This window comes from Lepidochelys olivacea (assembly GCF_965140295.1).
Source record: "Lepidochelys olivacea isolate rLepOli2 genome assembly, chromosome: 4".
Taxonomy (NCBI): Eukaryota; Metazoa; Chordata; order Testudines; family Cheloniidae; genus Lepidochelys; species Lepidochelys olivacea.
Window position 1 is genome coordinate 13,688,608 of NC_140414.1, and position 16,694 is coordinate 13,705,301.

Below are 16,694 nucleotides of genomic sequence, written 5' to 3' on the forward strand. Positions count from 1 at the left end.
CAGCTCTGACCCCATTTGAGCTTGAGCCATGAAGGGGTATCATGATAATCACTTCCAACCTCTCAAGGGATATGTTATATTATTCACAAGAGTCCCATGCTTATGGGAGATAAGTGGTTACATGTAGGAAAGCATCTTCAGCAACTGCCAGTGATTAAATCTTCTATCATGGAATTTGACACCTTAACCATGGATTGCTGTGGAAGTTAAACACTAAGGCCCAGATACAGAGAGGTGTGGAAATCCATGGACGTTAGGAGCCTAAATACCCTAAACTGAGATCTGGAGCCAGACTTTCCCAGAATTCACGGATGTTCAGAGCTATGGTTTTAGTTCAAGCCCATTATCACCTACGTGGGTATTGATTGACCACAATTAGTAATTTACTACCGATAATTGTGTGCTCAGATTGGCTTTGACATATAAAATAATCTCAATGGAATACTTTGTCGTTCTGAATTAATTTTACTTGCAGACAGCATCCAAAAATATCAAGAATAGAGGGTCCAAATTCTCTGCGAGTGCAAATCATCACAGATGTATTGATTTCTGTAGAGCTGTGCCGATTTATAACATTAGAGAATTTAGTCCCAAAGGTATACTAGACTGATATCAGAGTAGTAGCTATTTTTAGGTAATATATTAGGTAGTAATTTCCGCAAGTGCTCTAAACAAAGGGTTGTTGTCATCCTGGAGAACTTGGAATCAATCTAATCTATATTTGAAAAGTGTGGTGGAAGTAGTGCATGGCTATTAATAATGTTGTAGGAGACTTCACTTTCATTTACAGTTACAGAATCCCTTTGCACCCGGAGGCTGAGAATACTTGAGTACTTAGGGGCAGTCATTATTTTCTATCTTCCCAGTGTCATCTTAGCACTTAAAATAGTCTCTCTTTGCAAGGAAATTGCTGAAAGCAAAGGACAGATAATGCAGGAAAATACTTAAGGCATTGGGGTGTGATAAGGTAAAATGGAAAGAGAAAGAAGTCTGTTAACATTTAAAAAGCTTTCAGTCTGTTCCTGACTTTACTATGCCCCCCATGTATACTCATTTCTGAGCAAACCTCACCAGCTTTGCTATGCAACATCACTTCATGGCATCATACAGAAAGGACACCACCAAGGTTAAGTTCACATTGCAGGCTCAGAAGGAAGGTCTTGTGGTTAAGAGGATTCAGGAGATCTGTGTTCAGTTCCCTGCTCTGACACAGGTTTACTGTGTGACATTGGACAAGTATCTCTCTGTATCTCATTTCCCCATCTGTAAAACAGGGATAATAATGCTGTTCTTATCTTATTTTGTATATTTAATCCATATGCTCTTCAGCAGAGCTCCGAGAAATTTTTCAGCCAAAATTTGTTTTGGTTTGGGGTTTTGTGGCCAAAAATGTGGATTCAATTCAACCAAAACATTTTGTGGATTTGTTTTGAGTTCAACAAATTGTTTCAGTCAAACTAAAAAAACAAAATCCAGGAAAGCTGACATGTTTTGTTTTGACATTTCTGAAATGAAGCATTTCAATTTTTCACATTGAAATAATATTTCATTGAGAAATGATCTTACTTTTATTTTTTTTAAATGTTAAAAATTTTTAGCTTCAGTGGACCAAATCGTTTTATTTGACCTGAAATGAATTGTTTTTCAACTTTTCGATTTGCTAAATATTCTGGAAAAAAAATTTGTTTGTGGTCGATGGTCGGTTGGTTGGGGTTGGTTGGTTGGTTGGTTGGGGTCGATGGTTGGTTTTTTCGAACAGACAGAGAACTGAAAAATCAGTTATTCACCCATCGTTGCTCCTCAGGGCCGGGACTGCCTCTAAGTATGTGTTTCCCTTCACAGATTGCCCTAGCAGGCACTTTGCCAACTTAGGAGTTTGACAGCAACTTCCCAGCAGTCCTTGCAGGGAAATAAAAAGAGGAGAAAGGGGCAAGAGAAAGCAGGAAATAAAGGATACAATGTAACAGGGATTAAAAGTCAACTCTAAGACTGGTGTGGTTAGAAATTCCAATATTTTTCTCACAACACCAAAGACTATCAACAGAAGATGTTTGCGGCCTCTCTTTTTAACTCATTTTTTTTTATTGTGGAAGTACAGCGCACATTAAAAAGGAGAGGATGATTTTTAAAAGATAGTTTTAAAAAAGAATGATTTAAACTTAGAAAGTCATATTATGATTACAGTATTAATATATTCCGGGGCTTATTTATAGTCCATTGCTACATTACTACTCAGGTACGTTGTGAAGTACCACAGGCCTCATACTTCAGAAAGTACCTAAAACATGTACCAATAAATCATACCCTGGTACATTTTAATGCTATAGTAATACACATGTAGGTGGTGATCATACAGCCACATTTCCATCATGGGTTCTGCTGATTAACCACTAGACTAATATAGCATTTGAGGCCCCCTGTAATATTGCAATGCTACCGTACAGTCATAACTTGCAATTACCCATGAATTATTCTCAATATAATGGTTTGATCCTCAGCTTTACACAGCTGAGGATCTGCCCCCATAGATATATACTGGGCCATATCCATCCCTGTTGTAACTCCCCTTAATTTCCTGGACTTACATCAGGGGGAAAGATGACCTACAGTTCCTAGCCAGGATGATAGCTCTCATGAACAGCTTGATGAAAAGCCCATTGATGTCAAAGGGATTAATTCAAATCAGGCCCTTAAATTTTGGATTTCATTTTTTTTCAGGTCTAAAGAGTCTTTTCACTATAGTAGAGAATGAATAAGTAAAAGCCTGACATTTAAAAGAGGCTTCCGAACTTTGGAAATTATTATCGTTTAAAGCAGGAATCTTCTTCAATGGTTTCTATAATTCTCTAAATTACCCACTTTACCAACTTTTCATGCCCCAAGGTTAGTAATTTTCTCCCTAGCAGAAAACCTGATCACTGCTAAATAAATCAATAGCTTCAAAGGCTGCTCCCAGGTATTCTGTGTCCAAAACCACATCGGAAGAAGAGAAATAATAGGGAAGAGCAAGCAGAAAATAATACATGCAAATCTCCCCTTTTACATGAAACTATCAGTTACAGTATTGACATTTCTATGAGAGTAGGAAGATGTGAGTCCAATGATTCCAGTTTAATAGAACTTGAGTTTGTTCACCTGCAGGGTATTTTGCAAGGTTCAACTAGTTACCCAGGGTCGGGTTTTCTCTTTAGTTTATTTTTGTTTTCCCCTCCCTATCTGGTGGTTGGAGTCTAATTCAGTTTTGAAAAAGTAACTAACAATAATAATACCTAGCTCATAGGTTGCCCTTTCCGTGAGTAGATCTCAAAGCACTTTACAAAGGAGGTCAGAATCATTATCCCCATTTTACAGGTTTGGAAACTGAGGCATGGGGCGGTGAAGTGAATTTCCCAGAACCACCCAGCTGGCTAGTGGCCAAACCAAAAATGGAACCCAGGTTTCCTGAGTCCCAGTCTGGTCCCAGACTCTAGCCACTAGGTCACACGGCAAATGTCTGCTTGTAATATGCTTGTAAATGAATTATTACTTCTATTGCAGTAGAACCTAGAGGCCCCAGCCCAGGTCAGTGGCCTATGGTTCTAGATGCCGTACAAACACATCATAAGAGACAGATCCTGACCCAAAGAGCTTATATTGAAAATAGGGTTAGGAAGGGACACACAAGTTCCACTGAGTCGCCCAAGGCTGGATAGTAGGTCAGTAGCCAAGCCAAGACGAGAACCCTCCGCTATCTGAGCCCTAGGCCAGTGCCCTATTTGCTAGACCGGGATGCCCCTCTTTCGAAGGTGAAGCAGTTTGTTCCAAACCCTCAATCCAGCACCCACCCTAAGCCGCTGGGCTCGGCCACAGGGTAGTTCCCCAGGGAGCTGGGGCGGAGGCATGGAAGGCAGGCCCCACCCCTAAGCCGCTGGGCTCGGCCACGGGGTAGTTCCCCAGGGAGCTGGGGCGGAGGCATGGAAGGCAGGCCCCACCCCTAAGCCGCTGAGCTCGGCCACGGGGTAGTTCCCCAGGGAGCTGGGGCGGAGGCATGGAAGGCAGGCCCCACCCCTAAGCCGCTGGGCTCGGCCACGGGGTAGTTCCCCAGGGAGCTGGGGCGGAGGCATGGAAGGCAGGCCCCACTAGGCACTGCAGTCACGAAGCACTCCCTCTCCAGGGAAGAGGATCTGCATAGTAGTGGACCCTCCAGCCTGCACCCAGCCAGTCCTTGACCTGTCCCCACCCCTTTGTTGTGGAGTCCTGCACTGTGCAGGGCCAAGTGTCACTGCATGGTCTCTCATGGGACTCCCCCCCCCCCCCCCCGCGCAGAGCAAAAGCACAGGGGCTACGTTGTAGGCGGGGGTGGAGGGAAGGGCATGCTTTCTGCACGTATCTCCGCCGCTGCAAGGGAGGCGGGCTGTTCCCACTGCTGGAGGGCAGGGCACTGCCACCGGGAAAGGTTGGTGGTTCTTTAGTGAGGCGCATCGTACATGAACCCAAACCTGGGGAATTAGAGCCACCGTGCTAAGTCCAGTCAGGCCCCGTGCGCTTCCCTGTTAAAGGAAATGTTATGGCTGCAAGAAAAAAACCAAAACACCGGGGAGACACTCGACAGATTTGACGATTCGCACTGTCTGAGAGCCCCTAATTTTGTCCTCCAACAATTCTGTTCATCTCAGTCTTCGCCACCCTGGGGCCTGATTCTTCACCACCCTGCCCTTTGCATGGCCATTTTCACCAGTGCAAAGTACATGTAAAACAACACCAGATCAGAACAGGACCATTTTATGCCCCCTTTGCATTAGCTTTGCCATGGTCTTGATGACTGCAGAAGCTGTGGGGCAATGGAGAATCAGGCCCACTAGCTGAATACATCATTTGAGGTCTTCCTTTTCCCTCTTTAAAAAGAACAGGAGGACTTGTGGCACTTTAGAGACTAACCAATTTATTTGAGCATAAGCTTTCGTGAGCTACAGCTCACTTCATTGGATGCATCTCATGAAAGCTCATGCTCAAATAAATTGGTTAGTCTCTAAAATGCCACAAGTCCTCCTTTTCTTTTTGCGAATACAGACTAATACGGCTGCTACTCTGAAACTTTTCCCTCTTTGTCTCTCATTCTTTTTGTGTATTGAAGAAGAGGCTTTTGAAACCTGCCTTTCCTCCATTCCCAACCTTGGCCTCCCTTCCTGTCAATCCAAACAGATGCATTTCCTTCTCTGACTCCCATGATCTTTGGATCAGAACCAAGTGCATTTTGTTTTGAAGGTTCAGACAGTTTCTTATTTCGTCTGAACACATTGGCCTAGCTCTATCAACGGACATAACAGTTAGCACATAATCACTGGTTGGATAGAAAAGCTACCTTAAAAGGTATTCAAGACAATTAACAAAGGGATAATCAAGGGCTGCAATGTACAGTAAGTACTAGGAGGAAAGGTTTCTAATAATTCCATTGTTTAATAAAGCACATATTCCTTTAAAAAGACCTTTGGAGTTCATGAAGTTCCATTAAAATTATTTGCATTTTTTTCATTTATGAAGTGTATACTCAGATAGCTGTAAGGCAACTAAATTATACTAGAAAACAGTTTTACAGTTCATAGTTGTAATTAATAGCTGGAGAAACCCCAGAATGGAATGTGTTCAGAATGTCTAAAGAATCTTTCAAAAGTATTATGCAAATATCCTATCTGGATTTTAGAGGTCCTGAAAATAAAGGTTTTGGTTAGCTGCTGCTGTTCCCAGTGATGGTCACTGCTAGATCAAGAGTCTTGGCAGCTGTTATAAAACTTGTTCTTGTCTTAAGAGAGAACCTGAGTACATTTCCTAGAAAAGGACCTGTTCAATGCTACTTCTCCTAGCCCGTCACTGCCACATTGTACAGACAAAGAGGAGAGTCTGATGTAAAATGAAATGTCATGTTATTGCAGGAAATAGCTTTAAGAACACTTAATACCCTATTATAAAGGTAGCAATTGCTCACGTACAAATGAATGCGATATTTATAAATATAACATACAGGTCAGAGTGTGGGAAGTTAATTTTACTTGCTAGAGATGATTATACATGCCTGACTCATGCCTGCTTTATTTGGCTGCTTGTGCGCTATGGAGGAAAATAGTTACTTTATTATTCCACTCTTCAGAGAGTGGAGATCAGCGAAGTTCCTTCTGGGTGGGATATGATACCAGGGTCTAGTTTCTATAAAATAAGGACAAGAGGCCTGATTGTGCTCTCATACCAGTATAAAACAGGAGCAACTCCATTGAATTATGATGATGAAGATGGTAGGCCTAGAAAGTTAATCCATGGAGCAGGACCACATTATGCAAGGTGCTGTACAAATGCAGACCAAAAAGATGGTCCCTTGCCCAAAGCGTTTACAGTCTAGGTAAGCGAAGATAGTTACACAAATGTAAAACCGGTGCGAGGGGAATCAAAATCAAGCCTAATGTTGTTTTGTGGCTAACACTGATTACACAATGTCATATCATAGAGTAACAGGGGCCATAGAATTACATTGATTAATAATAATACTAATTATCATTATTCATTTGTATTACAGTAATGTTGGGGAACCCCAGTCATAGAGCAGGACCCCATTGAATTAGGTGTTGTACAAACATAAAACAAAAGGATGATACCTGCCCCAGAGAGCTTCCAAATGAAGCAGATAGAGAGAGACATCAATGTTCAGTCCATAGTTTAAATAATTTTTGTACCTATGAATGTTAATAAAGGCATAACAATAATACACAGGTCTTATATCATGCTTTTCAAGCATTCAACAATCATGAGGCAAGCCCCCCAAATCATGAGCATGTCATAAAAATCATGAGATAGAAAATAATAATAATAAATCTGAAGGCTTATTTATTTGCCTGCTGGTTTGTGAGCTTTCAGGGTACACATTTTCAAGTTTTTCTCTGCAATCATGAGGCACTGAAGGATACTTTTTCAAAAAATGAAAATTGAGAGTCTCACATAATCACATGACTCCAGGAGCTGAGGCATCAAGAAAACCCCCAATATCACGACACTTGTGATAAAATCACAACAGTTGGCAATGATGCATCTAACATTTATGTGCTTATTTCGGATAAGTAGAAAATGGCATGGGACAGCGGAGAGTGGAGTTGCAATGGGGAAGGGGCAGTAGTAGGTGGGGGCATTGGAATGGTGGGGGCTGGTTTGCAGAGCAGAGAGAAAGTGGGCTTCCCACGGTTTGCAGAGCTCCTGTCCTATGCATTTTAGGAAGTGAGATCTGCTTGTGAAGAGACCTCAGAAAGTTCACAAGAAAGAAATCCCTGCCCTGTAAGAGACTCAAGCCCTGGGCGTGTGTCCTCGTGCATAGCTCACCCAGCCAAATGCTGAATCACATAACTGCTGAGCTTGAAGGCTTTTGATGAGGAAAGCTTTCTCTGTTGCTTTCCCATGGGTGAGTTCTCCTGCAAAACAATGCTGTACAACACATTCTGTCTTAAAAGCAACTCATGCAAAATTAATTACACTGTGCAATACTTGTTGGAAAATGCATTTTACTCCAGTTAATCTGAAGAAAAAAATCATATGTGGCAAACGCTGCAGCATAAACAAAAATGGCTGAGTTGATTTAACAGTGTTCAATCAAACCATTGCACATTTAGAACCTTCAAATTAGACTATGTCTGGAGTTCGGAATAAAGGACAAATAAAGCTGGTTGGAAAATGGTAAGTAAAGTGCATAAACAATTTTGAAATGTTCTATGGTTTTGATGAAAAAAGATGAAAACTGAACATCGACATGTTTTCAGTTTTTCATAGCTTTCCAGAACATATATGCATAGATTACAAGGGACCACTGTTAACATCGAGTCTGACCTTCGCTATAACACAGGCCCCACAACTTCCCCACAAGAATTCCTGTTTGAGCTAGAGCAGGTCTTTTAGAAAAACACCAATCTTGATTTAAAAATTGCTCAGTGATGGAGAATCCACCACAACCCCTGGCAAGTTGTTCCAATGGCTAATTACCCTCACTGTTAAAAATGTGCACCTTACTTCCACGAAGAATTTGTCTTCCAACCCTTGGATCTAGTTACACCTTTGCTGGCTAGATTGAAAAGCCCATTATTAAATTTTTGTTCCCCATGTAGGTACGTACTGACTGGCTTTGGGGGTTTTCTGTCTTCCTCCCTTTTCTTTTTTTTCCTTCCCTTCGCTCACCTCCTCCCCATTCCTTTTCACTGGCAAAATGGAAAAAGCGAGGATACAGAAAGAAACCCAACACAAATGTAGGCTGGGGGTGGGGGACATTGTTATATATGTATGTAAAAGCTTGAACAAAATATGTTAACCATCTCTAATCATAGGCCTTCTCACTCCCCTGCAGACTGTGACCCAGCTTTAGGAAGGAGAACAGGAGTTACTGCCTGTTGTGAGCAAGTGGGTGGGGAGAGATTCATAGATTCTATGGCCTGAAGGGACCATTACGATTCATAGATACTAAGGTCAGAAGGGACCATTATGATCATCTAGTCTGACCTCCTACACAACGCAGGCCACCAAATCTCACCCACCCACTCCTGCAATAAACCTCTCACCTATGTCTGAGCTACTGAAGTCCTCAAATCATGGGTTAAAGACTTCAAGGTGCAGAGAATCATCCAGCAAGTGACCCGTGCCCCATGCCGCAGAAGAAGGCGAAAACCCCCCATGGCCTCTGCCAATCTGCCCTGGAGGAAAATTCCTTCCCGACGCCAAATATGGCGATCAGCTGAACCCTAAGCATGTGGGCAAGATTCACCAGCCAGATATCCAGGAAAGAATTCTCTGTAGTAACTCAGATCCCACCACATCTAACATCCCATCACAGGCCATTGGTCCTATTTACCATGAATAGTTAAAGATCAATTAAATAATGATTATCTAGTTGGACCTGCTGTATAAACACAAGCTGATAAATCTCACCCAGTGATTCCCTCATAAAACCCCATAACTTCTGTTTGAGCTTGGGGGCTTTTCTACCTGGGGACATTAGTGTGGAGGGAGCTAGGGTGTGAATTGAAAACAAAATAGCTAATTCACATTAACTCTCTTTATGGACATTCTTAGGGTGGGTCTACATTACAGTTGCACCCCTGTAGTGTAGACACTTACTATAGCAATGGAAGAGGTTTTTCCATGCACCCTTTTAGGAGGCAGGGGGTAGGTCGACAGAAGAATTCTTCTGTGGATCTGGCTGCATATACAGTGGGGGTTAGGTCAACTTAACTACGCTGCACTGGGAGTGAAATTTTTCACAGCCCTGATCTATGTAGCTAGGTCGACCAAAGTTTTAGATGTAGACCACGCCTCCCTCAGTATTAAGAGTGCCTTTGTGTGCTTTAGCTTAACACACTCTTAATACAGTGTGAAAGGGTCCACATGGGGAGCTGGTGCGGAGTAGCCAGTGCACATTAACGACTCCAGGCTTTTTCCCCATGTAGACAAGCCCACAGAAAGACATCCTGTCTTGATTTAAAGACTCAAAGTGATGGATTATCCATAATATCCCTAGGTCACTGGTTAATTATCTTCACTATTACAAATTTGCACCTGAATTTTTGTTTGAATTTGTCTAGCTTCAGTTTCCAACCATTGAATCGCACTATGCCTTTGCCTCAGATTAAAGAGCCATCTACTATCAGAAATCTCTTTCTCATGTAGGCATTTGTAGACTGAGATCAAATCACCTCTTAACTTTCTCTTGAATAAGCTAAAGAAGTTGAGCTTCTTTACTCTTGCACTATAAGGCAGGGTTGCCTGACCTTGCATCAGCCTTGTAGCTCTTTTCTGAGCCCTTTCCAATTTTTCAACATCCTTTTTGAAGTGTGGACTCCCAAACTGGACATAGTATTCCAGTAATGATGGTCTCACTAATGCCATAGATAGAGGTAATGCCACCTTCCTACTCCTACTTGATATTCCCCCATGTATACGTCGAAAAGATCATGGTCATCCAGTTAGCTACAGCATCACATTGGGAGCTCATGTGCATCAGAGGGGAGGATAACTCAGCGGTTTGAGCATTGGCCTGCTAAACCCAGGGTTGTGAGTTCAATCCTTGAAGGGGCCAGTTAGGGTTCTGGGCCAAAAACTGGGGGTTGGTCCTGTTCTGAGCAGGGCATTGGACTAAATGACCTCCTGAGGTCCCTTCCAACCCTGACATTCTAGGAGTTAGTTTTCTACTATGACCCCTACATCCTTTTCACAGTCCCTGCTTTCCAGGATATAGTCTCCCACCTTATAAGTGTGACCTACATTCTGTATTGCTAGATGTACGTAGCCTTATATTTGTATGCACTAAAATACATTTAATTTAAATGAGCCAATGTTACCACACAATCCAGGTCAGCTTGTATAACTGATCTGTCCCCATCATTAACTATCACTCCACCATTTTTTGTCTCATCTGCAAATTTTACCAATAAACCTCTGGCTCTATCTATCATTCAACGGCCGGAATAGCTGGCTGGGCACACGGTCATAAAGCTGCTCCATGAAAAGTGATGAAGTAACTTACTACCTGTCTGGTGGGAAAGGGGAGGAATTGGGACACAATCGTGTACACTGATCAATTCTGCTGGACCCTTTACGCTTGTGTGAAGCCTCTTTGGTTTCCCTGGGACATCATGTGGGCACAAGTATCAGCCCACACAAATCTCCTTGAAAGATTAGGGCCTTCCTCACCAATACTGCAAAAACTTAAGCAAGCTAGTAGCTGTAGTTTCACTGTACTCAATGGGAATCCTCATGAGATCATACTTACGCAGTGCTTAAGTGTTCGAAGGATCAGGGCCTAAGTCTGCAACTAACTTCCTATTCTTAGTCCCTTTTTCATTCCTCCCCTCAATTTTCTAATGTCTTCACAATAACCCCTTTCTGCCGAAAATGTGGAGTGCATGGTCTCCTCCTAGAAGAGAAGTTTAGGGAAACTTTGAAGAATAACCAGACAAAAACATTTTGGAGATACGACCATTTGAAATTTCTCAGAAAAATCTCTAGACTTTTCCCCGTAACATCTAATCTCTAAGATATCCCCAATACAAAAGCATAAAAATACTAAAATATTCCCCCCACCATAGAGGCCACTGTTACTGCTGGTGGGACCCTTCTCCTCCCCCCTTCTTTAGAAGTGTTTTGAGATTTAATATAAATATATGACTACATTTTTTACTGACACTTATTTGTAGCATACACTCAAGCGTCACCATTCATGAATAATACACACATTACAAACACATGCGGATAAAATGTTTGGACTTCACTTCACCATCCTGTCCTATGCCCATATTCACAATTTGCTTCAAGTGTAGCATGTGTGAAACTGGAATAGAGAAGCTTTCCTGGATAGGGTTATGAGGACTCAATCTTGCAAGGGCAGAATGCTCTAACCTGATCCAACAAAATACTTAAGTACATGCTTAAAGTTAAGCACGTGAGCAGTCCCACTGAAGTCCACGGGATTAGTCATATGTTTACAATTGAGTATATGCTTCAATGTTTTGCTGGATTGGGCTTGAATGCTCATCACCTTGCAGGTAAAACTGATATACATTGTAAGATCTTTGGGGCACAGATTGTACAGTCACAATATGTGCATATAGTACGATGGGGCTCTGCTCCTTGAGTGCAGCTATTTTTAGCTGTCCCTCATTTCACTTGTATAACAACATTCATAGCAGAGTCCCAAGAGCTAGGTATTATTAATTATTATTAATTGTGTACAGTGCCTCTATGGCATGCATACACCTATGCAAAATGTATTACCAGTGCAGCCAACTCTTGGGGTTTGTATCACAAGTCTTGCAATATTAGATGTTTTTCTTAAAGCCCCAGCTCCTGGAGACAGGGGATTATGTGCGAATTTCAGCTTTTAAAAGATGTATTTCTAACCTTCGTGGTTTCAGAGAAAAGCCTGAAAATGTGAAGCAAGTGTAATCTACAAGCTCAGAAACCATAAAAAATGTAAAAAGAACCTAACATTTATTAGTGCTTACATTTTAAGATTTTTAAGCCAATCTCATGGTTTTTGGGGAGTGAGGAGTGGAACTCCTGACTCATCATTTTTAAATATTTGGTATCGGCACTGCTGAATTACTCGTAACCCCCCTTTCCTATACCTCTCCCTGCAGAAACTTTATTCTTTGTGCAGCTACAGTCTGACATCTTTTCCCCCAGAGATATTAAGAGAAAGAAGGAATCCGTCAACATCTCTATATCTAAGTATCCCATTATCATTATTAGTGAATAAACAAGGTGGGCTTAAACAAGACTAGGCCCTTTTTGTGCTAGGCATACTACATACCCATTCTAAGAGACAGCCCCAAAGATCTTACAGACTACATAGACAAGAAAAAGGAAATATTATTGTTCTACAGAAGGCAAGTTAAGGCAGAGTAATCCAGTGATTTACCCAACATCGCACAGGAAGTCTGTGTGATCAGCTGAACCCACATCTCCTAAATCCCCCTCTCATGCCTTAACCACAAGACTATCTTCCTTGCTAGACAGTCTACAGCGCTAGGATTCCCCTTACTGAATGCACAGATCTTCTATTAACTTTAATGGGATTTCTGTGCCAGTGTAATGGTGACAACTAATCCAACGGGTAGCAGTGCCTGGTACTTATCTTCAGAGGGATTAATCATCTGTTCCCTCCACCTGAGCCTCCATAAGGGTGAGCAAAGAAGAGGCACTTGCTCTGTCATTAGTGATTTAGTTTTCCAGTCAGATTTATTAAACTGGGAATATTACACATGCATTTGCTAAGCAGCATACTCTGAACTGTTAACAATTTGCAAGGACAGACTAAGAAGATATATATTTTAAAATATGTGCATGGTGTGCCCGCCTGTTATTAATCTTGACAAGAAATAATTACACACAGTGCTGAGAAGTGAAGCTAATAGCAATTATATTAGAATAGAAAGCAGACATTAGAAGTGTCATGTTAGGTCTGTGTCTGTGCTCCATTTAATTAAGCAGCAGGTTATGTGAAATTTAGTGAAATGTTCTCTTCATTGCTGTAATAAATTATAGAACTATGGTGCATTGATACCAATGAGCTCTAGTTGCAATACAGAATGAATGTGTTAATCTCTGCCTTTGGAGTTGCTTTGGAATAGGATTTCCATGGTATCCTAAGGGGGTTGAACACTCGGCTGAATGGGAATTGGATATCCAAACTCCTTCAGCAGCTTTGGAAGTCTGAGGCTTGTGCTATTTTTTCAATGATCTCTTGTGCGATGCTTGGAGGCGGGGGTAGGGGAGGTGCTCATGGCAGCCAATGCACAGGTGGCCCTGGCTTTCTGACTGTAAGCCACAAGCCCATGAATTCTATTGCCCTTTCTGTAACTGAGCCTTTTTTACTTGGCTTTTAGGGAGCATGTCACAACCAGCACTCAGGTATGAAGTGGGCAAGTACAATGAGTCCTCTCTTGAAGAGGGGGAGCTTATTGTACACCACAGGGAAGCCCCCAGGTCGGTACAGTAAAGCCCTGTTTATCTGACCCTATTTTATTCATCTCTCCGTATTCATGGCACAACCAGTGCACACAGGTCCAGAAGTGGGGTCTCTCTCCTGTAATGCAGCAGCCTCGAACTTTCCTATTCTACAGATTTTTGATGATCCGATCTGGCCCCGGTCCCAATTAGATCAGATAAACGGGGTTCTGCTGTATCAGGACTAAAACCCAAGGCATCCTGGCCCGTAGCTGTTCCAGTACACTACAGTAATGTTTAGACAAATCATTGAGGATGGGATTTTTCAAAGGTGCTTAGCATTCGCGTAATTCTGCTCCCGTTGCCGTAAATGCCATGAAGTCAATGGGACTACTGATGAACTTAAAGTTAGGTAAATGCTTAATTAATTAATTTATTATTATTATTATTATTATTTTGATTGGAGACTTTATTCAGTATATTTTCAAAAATCACATTAGTACTATTATTTTATTATGATCATAGGAGATCTAGTTACTTCTGCAGTGCAGACATAATCACACATTACATGATAATAAATAATGTATTATATCTTTGTTGATCATTAAATATTTTGCAATATTAAGACAAACTAATGGATTTATTTAATATTAGCCATATATCTGTATTACAGAATGGTACTTTGAAAGACCAGGAATGCTGGAAATGTTTTGGTGTATCCCAGCTTGCACATATAAAAGATGTTAAAATAAATATCTTCAGAAGTCTGAGTTATTTGTTCCAGTGGGGGAGAAGAAGAATCTCCAGTGGGGATGATAATAAACTTACTGTTCAGCCAAACGACAAGTCTCATAATTCTGCTGTGCCATGTGAATGTTCTATACTCTAAAGAAATATTCTGGATACAAATTTTCATAGCAAAATACAATAGGTCAGATTGCCTGCTGGCGTACACTGGCATAGCTGCATTGACTCAATGCTGATTTTTGTCCAGCTGAGACTCTGACCCTATATTTGTAGTTATCCAACATTAATAAGTAGCTTTGAATGTATCAGTGGTCAGCTCTGCTATAGAAAATCCTATGTTCCCGTACTTATATCCTATATTTGCAAAGAGCACATCTAAGTCAAGCCTTTGACTTGGCCACTCTGAGTCCACATAGTCACGTACTCGCTGTGCAAAAATGAATTATCCTCTTTTCCCCAAAAGCCATGGGTAATCCAGCCTCCAAATCTGCAATAGAAATCTGTGGTGAAAATGTTTATTTTTAGATAAAGTCTCTTGAGGTGTTTTCTCAAGCCAGCATTTACTTATGTGGTAGAATCCAATCTTATCCAATCCCTTCGCCACACTTGTCCATAATTTGAATGTAATTTAAACCCCGTCATTAACACAAAAATCTCTCTTAGCCAAACTGCCCTACATGAAAATCTACTCTGGATCCCAGTTCCGCTTTGGATAAATGAGGTTCTACTGAACGCATCTGGACCCTAGAAAGAACTTATAGCACTTAAGTGACTCAAGTCGTTGCAAATATCTTATAAAACTGGATTACCTTTTCCGAAGTGCCTGTTTTAAGTATTAGGCCATGACATAAGCATTGCAATCCCATAAACTTTAAGACCCAAGTAAAGTACCCGCTTGATTCTGATGAGCAGTCAGCAGGTATAAAAAATCCAAACTTATTTATTTCCAAAGGTTTTGAAACACAAGGGAAAAGAATCAAAGGACAGTGAATAAGGAGACATTCTGAGTATGTCCCAGTAAGATGAACAAGATTAAATCCATGTTAGGATAATGCATCTTTTTAATCACACACACAGCAGTGTGCCGAAAATGACACACACTCACCTTATCCACCACACAGATCTGCCTCTTACTTTGGGCATCAAGGATTTCCACTTCAAAGTAAGTGATTTTTGAATGCCTGAGTGTGGGTGGTGATCTGAATTGGCCAGCACAGAGTACAAGCTGAGACAAGTTGAAAAAAGACCTCATGTCATTCTGTGGTCCCGGCAGCACGGCTCCATGCACAGCAAAGTCCTTCTTGTGTTCTGGAGCGCTGGGTTTATGCCTCCTGAACATTGTGTGACCCAGCAGCAGCAACTGTCATGTCGACACAGGACACTTCCAAGGGGAAATGTGTCCTCCCTGCATCAGTTAAATACAAGCATGGACTGATGAGACATTAAAGGTCAAGTGGCATTCCATGTTGAGAGTCCAGTCTTATTTAGCAGGACTGAAAACAATGGCTCTCTAATCCATTTCTATATTTAACTTGCTATTGTGATGTGCCGCTTTTTTTTTTTAAACCAGCATTTGAAACAACACGTCCTACTTACTCCCTTTATCTTGATTCTCTACTATGACAAGTCAGTCCCTGAAATTCCCGGACCAGAAAGGAATCAGGAATGAAATGCAAAGAATTCCACAGTTATCTATCTGGGTTAGGTGTTTAAACATGTCCATATATGAAAAATATGTGAAACGTTGTCTACCGTAGAGATGGTTGTTAATGCGCAAGGGGAAGTTAAAACAACAAAATGCCAGGAGTTCATCAGCAGAACTTGAGAGCTGCTGACATATCCTGGTGGCAGAAAAGGATTGGCATTTGGCTACATTTAATGCAATGCATGGTATGTTACATATTCAGAGCAGAATTCTCTCCTCAGCTATGCCAGTACCCTTGAAGCCAAAGAAATTATACCAGTGCAAGACTCCATTTCAGGAAAGCATTTATACTCAGAAAGAATGAAATCAATGGGACTCTTCATGTACTTAAAGTTATGTACATGCTAAAGAACCTTCCTGGGTCCTGGTCATTTGAACCCTTTCCTCCCCTCCCCCCTAAATTCAATACCCTATTAGCCATTTTTATGATGTTCCACTGAACTAAAAGAGGCCTTAATTTTCTAAATAAGGGTCTGGTTAAAACAACACACATTTCCACATCATGCCCTTACTACTGCTGCATTTGTCACTGAATGTCTTTTCATAGAATTTGAGCAAAGTAGTGGCCCCATATTGATGTTTTCCATCTCAAGGGTCTCACCGTTGTATGCTGTTGAATGGCACATATTTAGCAGGAACCCCTCTCTCCCATAAACATGGAACAGCACTCCTCTGCGAGCACAATCTCCAGGATGTTACTGGCAGAGCACCAAATGAGGGCTGAATCCATCCCACCTATTAAAATCTGCCTTGCAGCTTTGGTTCAGGAAGGGTAGGCACAGAAAAAGTCATCCCGCTT

The 16,694-nt window shown here is 41.5% G+C and overlaps 1 protein-coding gene across 1 annotated transcript in view; it reads right to left on the bottom strand.

Moving 5' to 3' along the window:
- TECRL (trans-2,3-enoyl-CoA reductase like) overlaps positions 1-15,529 on the bottom strand; it is a gene marked incomplete at both ends in the record, with an annotated part of 120,250 nt that extends 104,721 nt beyond the window's left edge. Inside the window, one exon of the mRNA XM_084625483.1 lies at positions 15,296-15,529. Within this exon, the coding sequence (XP_084481609.1) occupies positions 15,296-15,529 (234 nt within the window). The remainder of the gene's footprint in view (positions 1-15,295) is intronic.
- Positions 15,530-16,694: the final 1,165 nt, after the last annotated feature.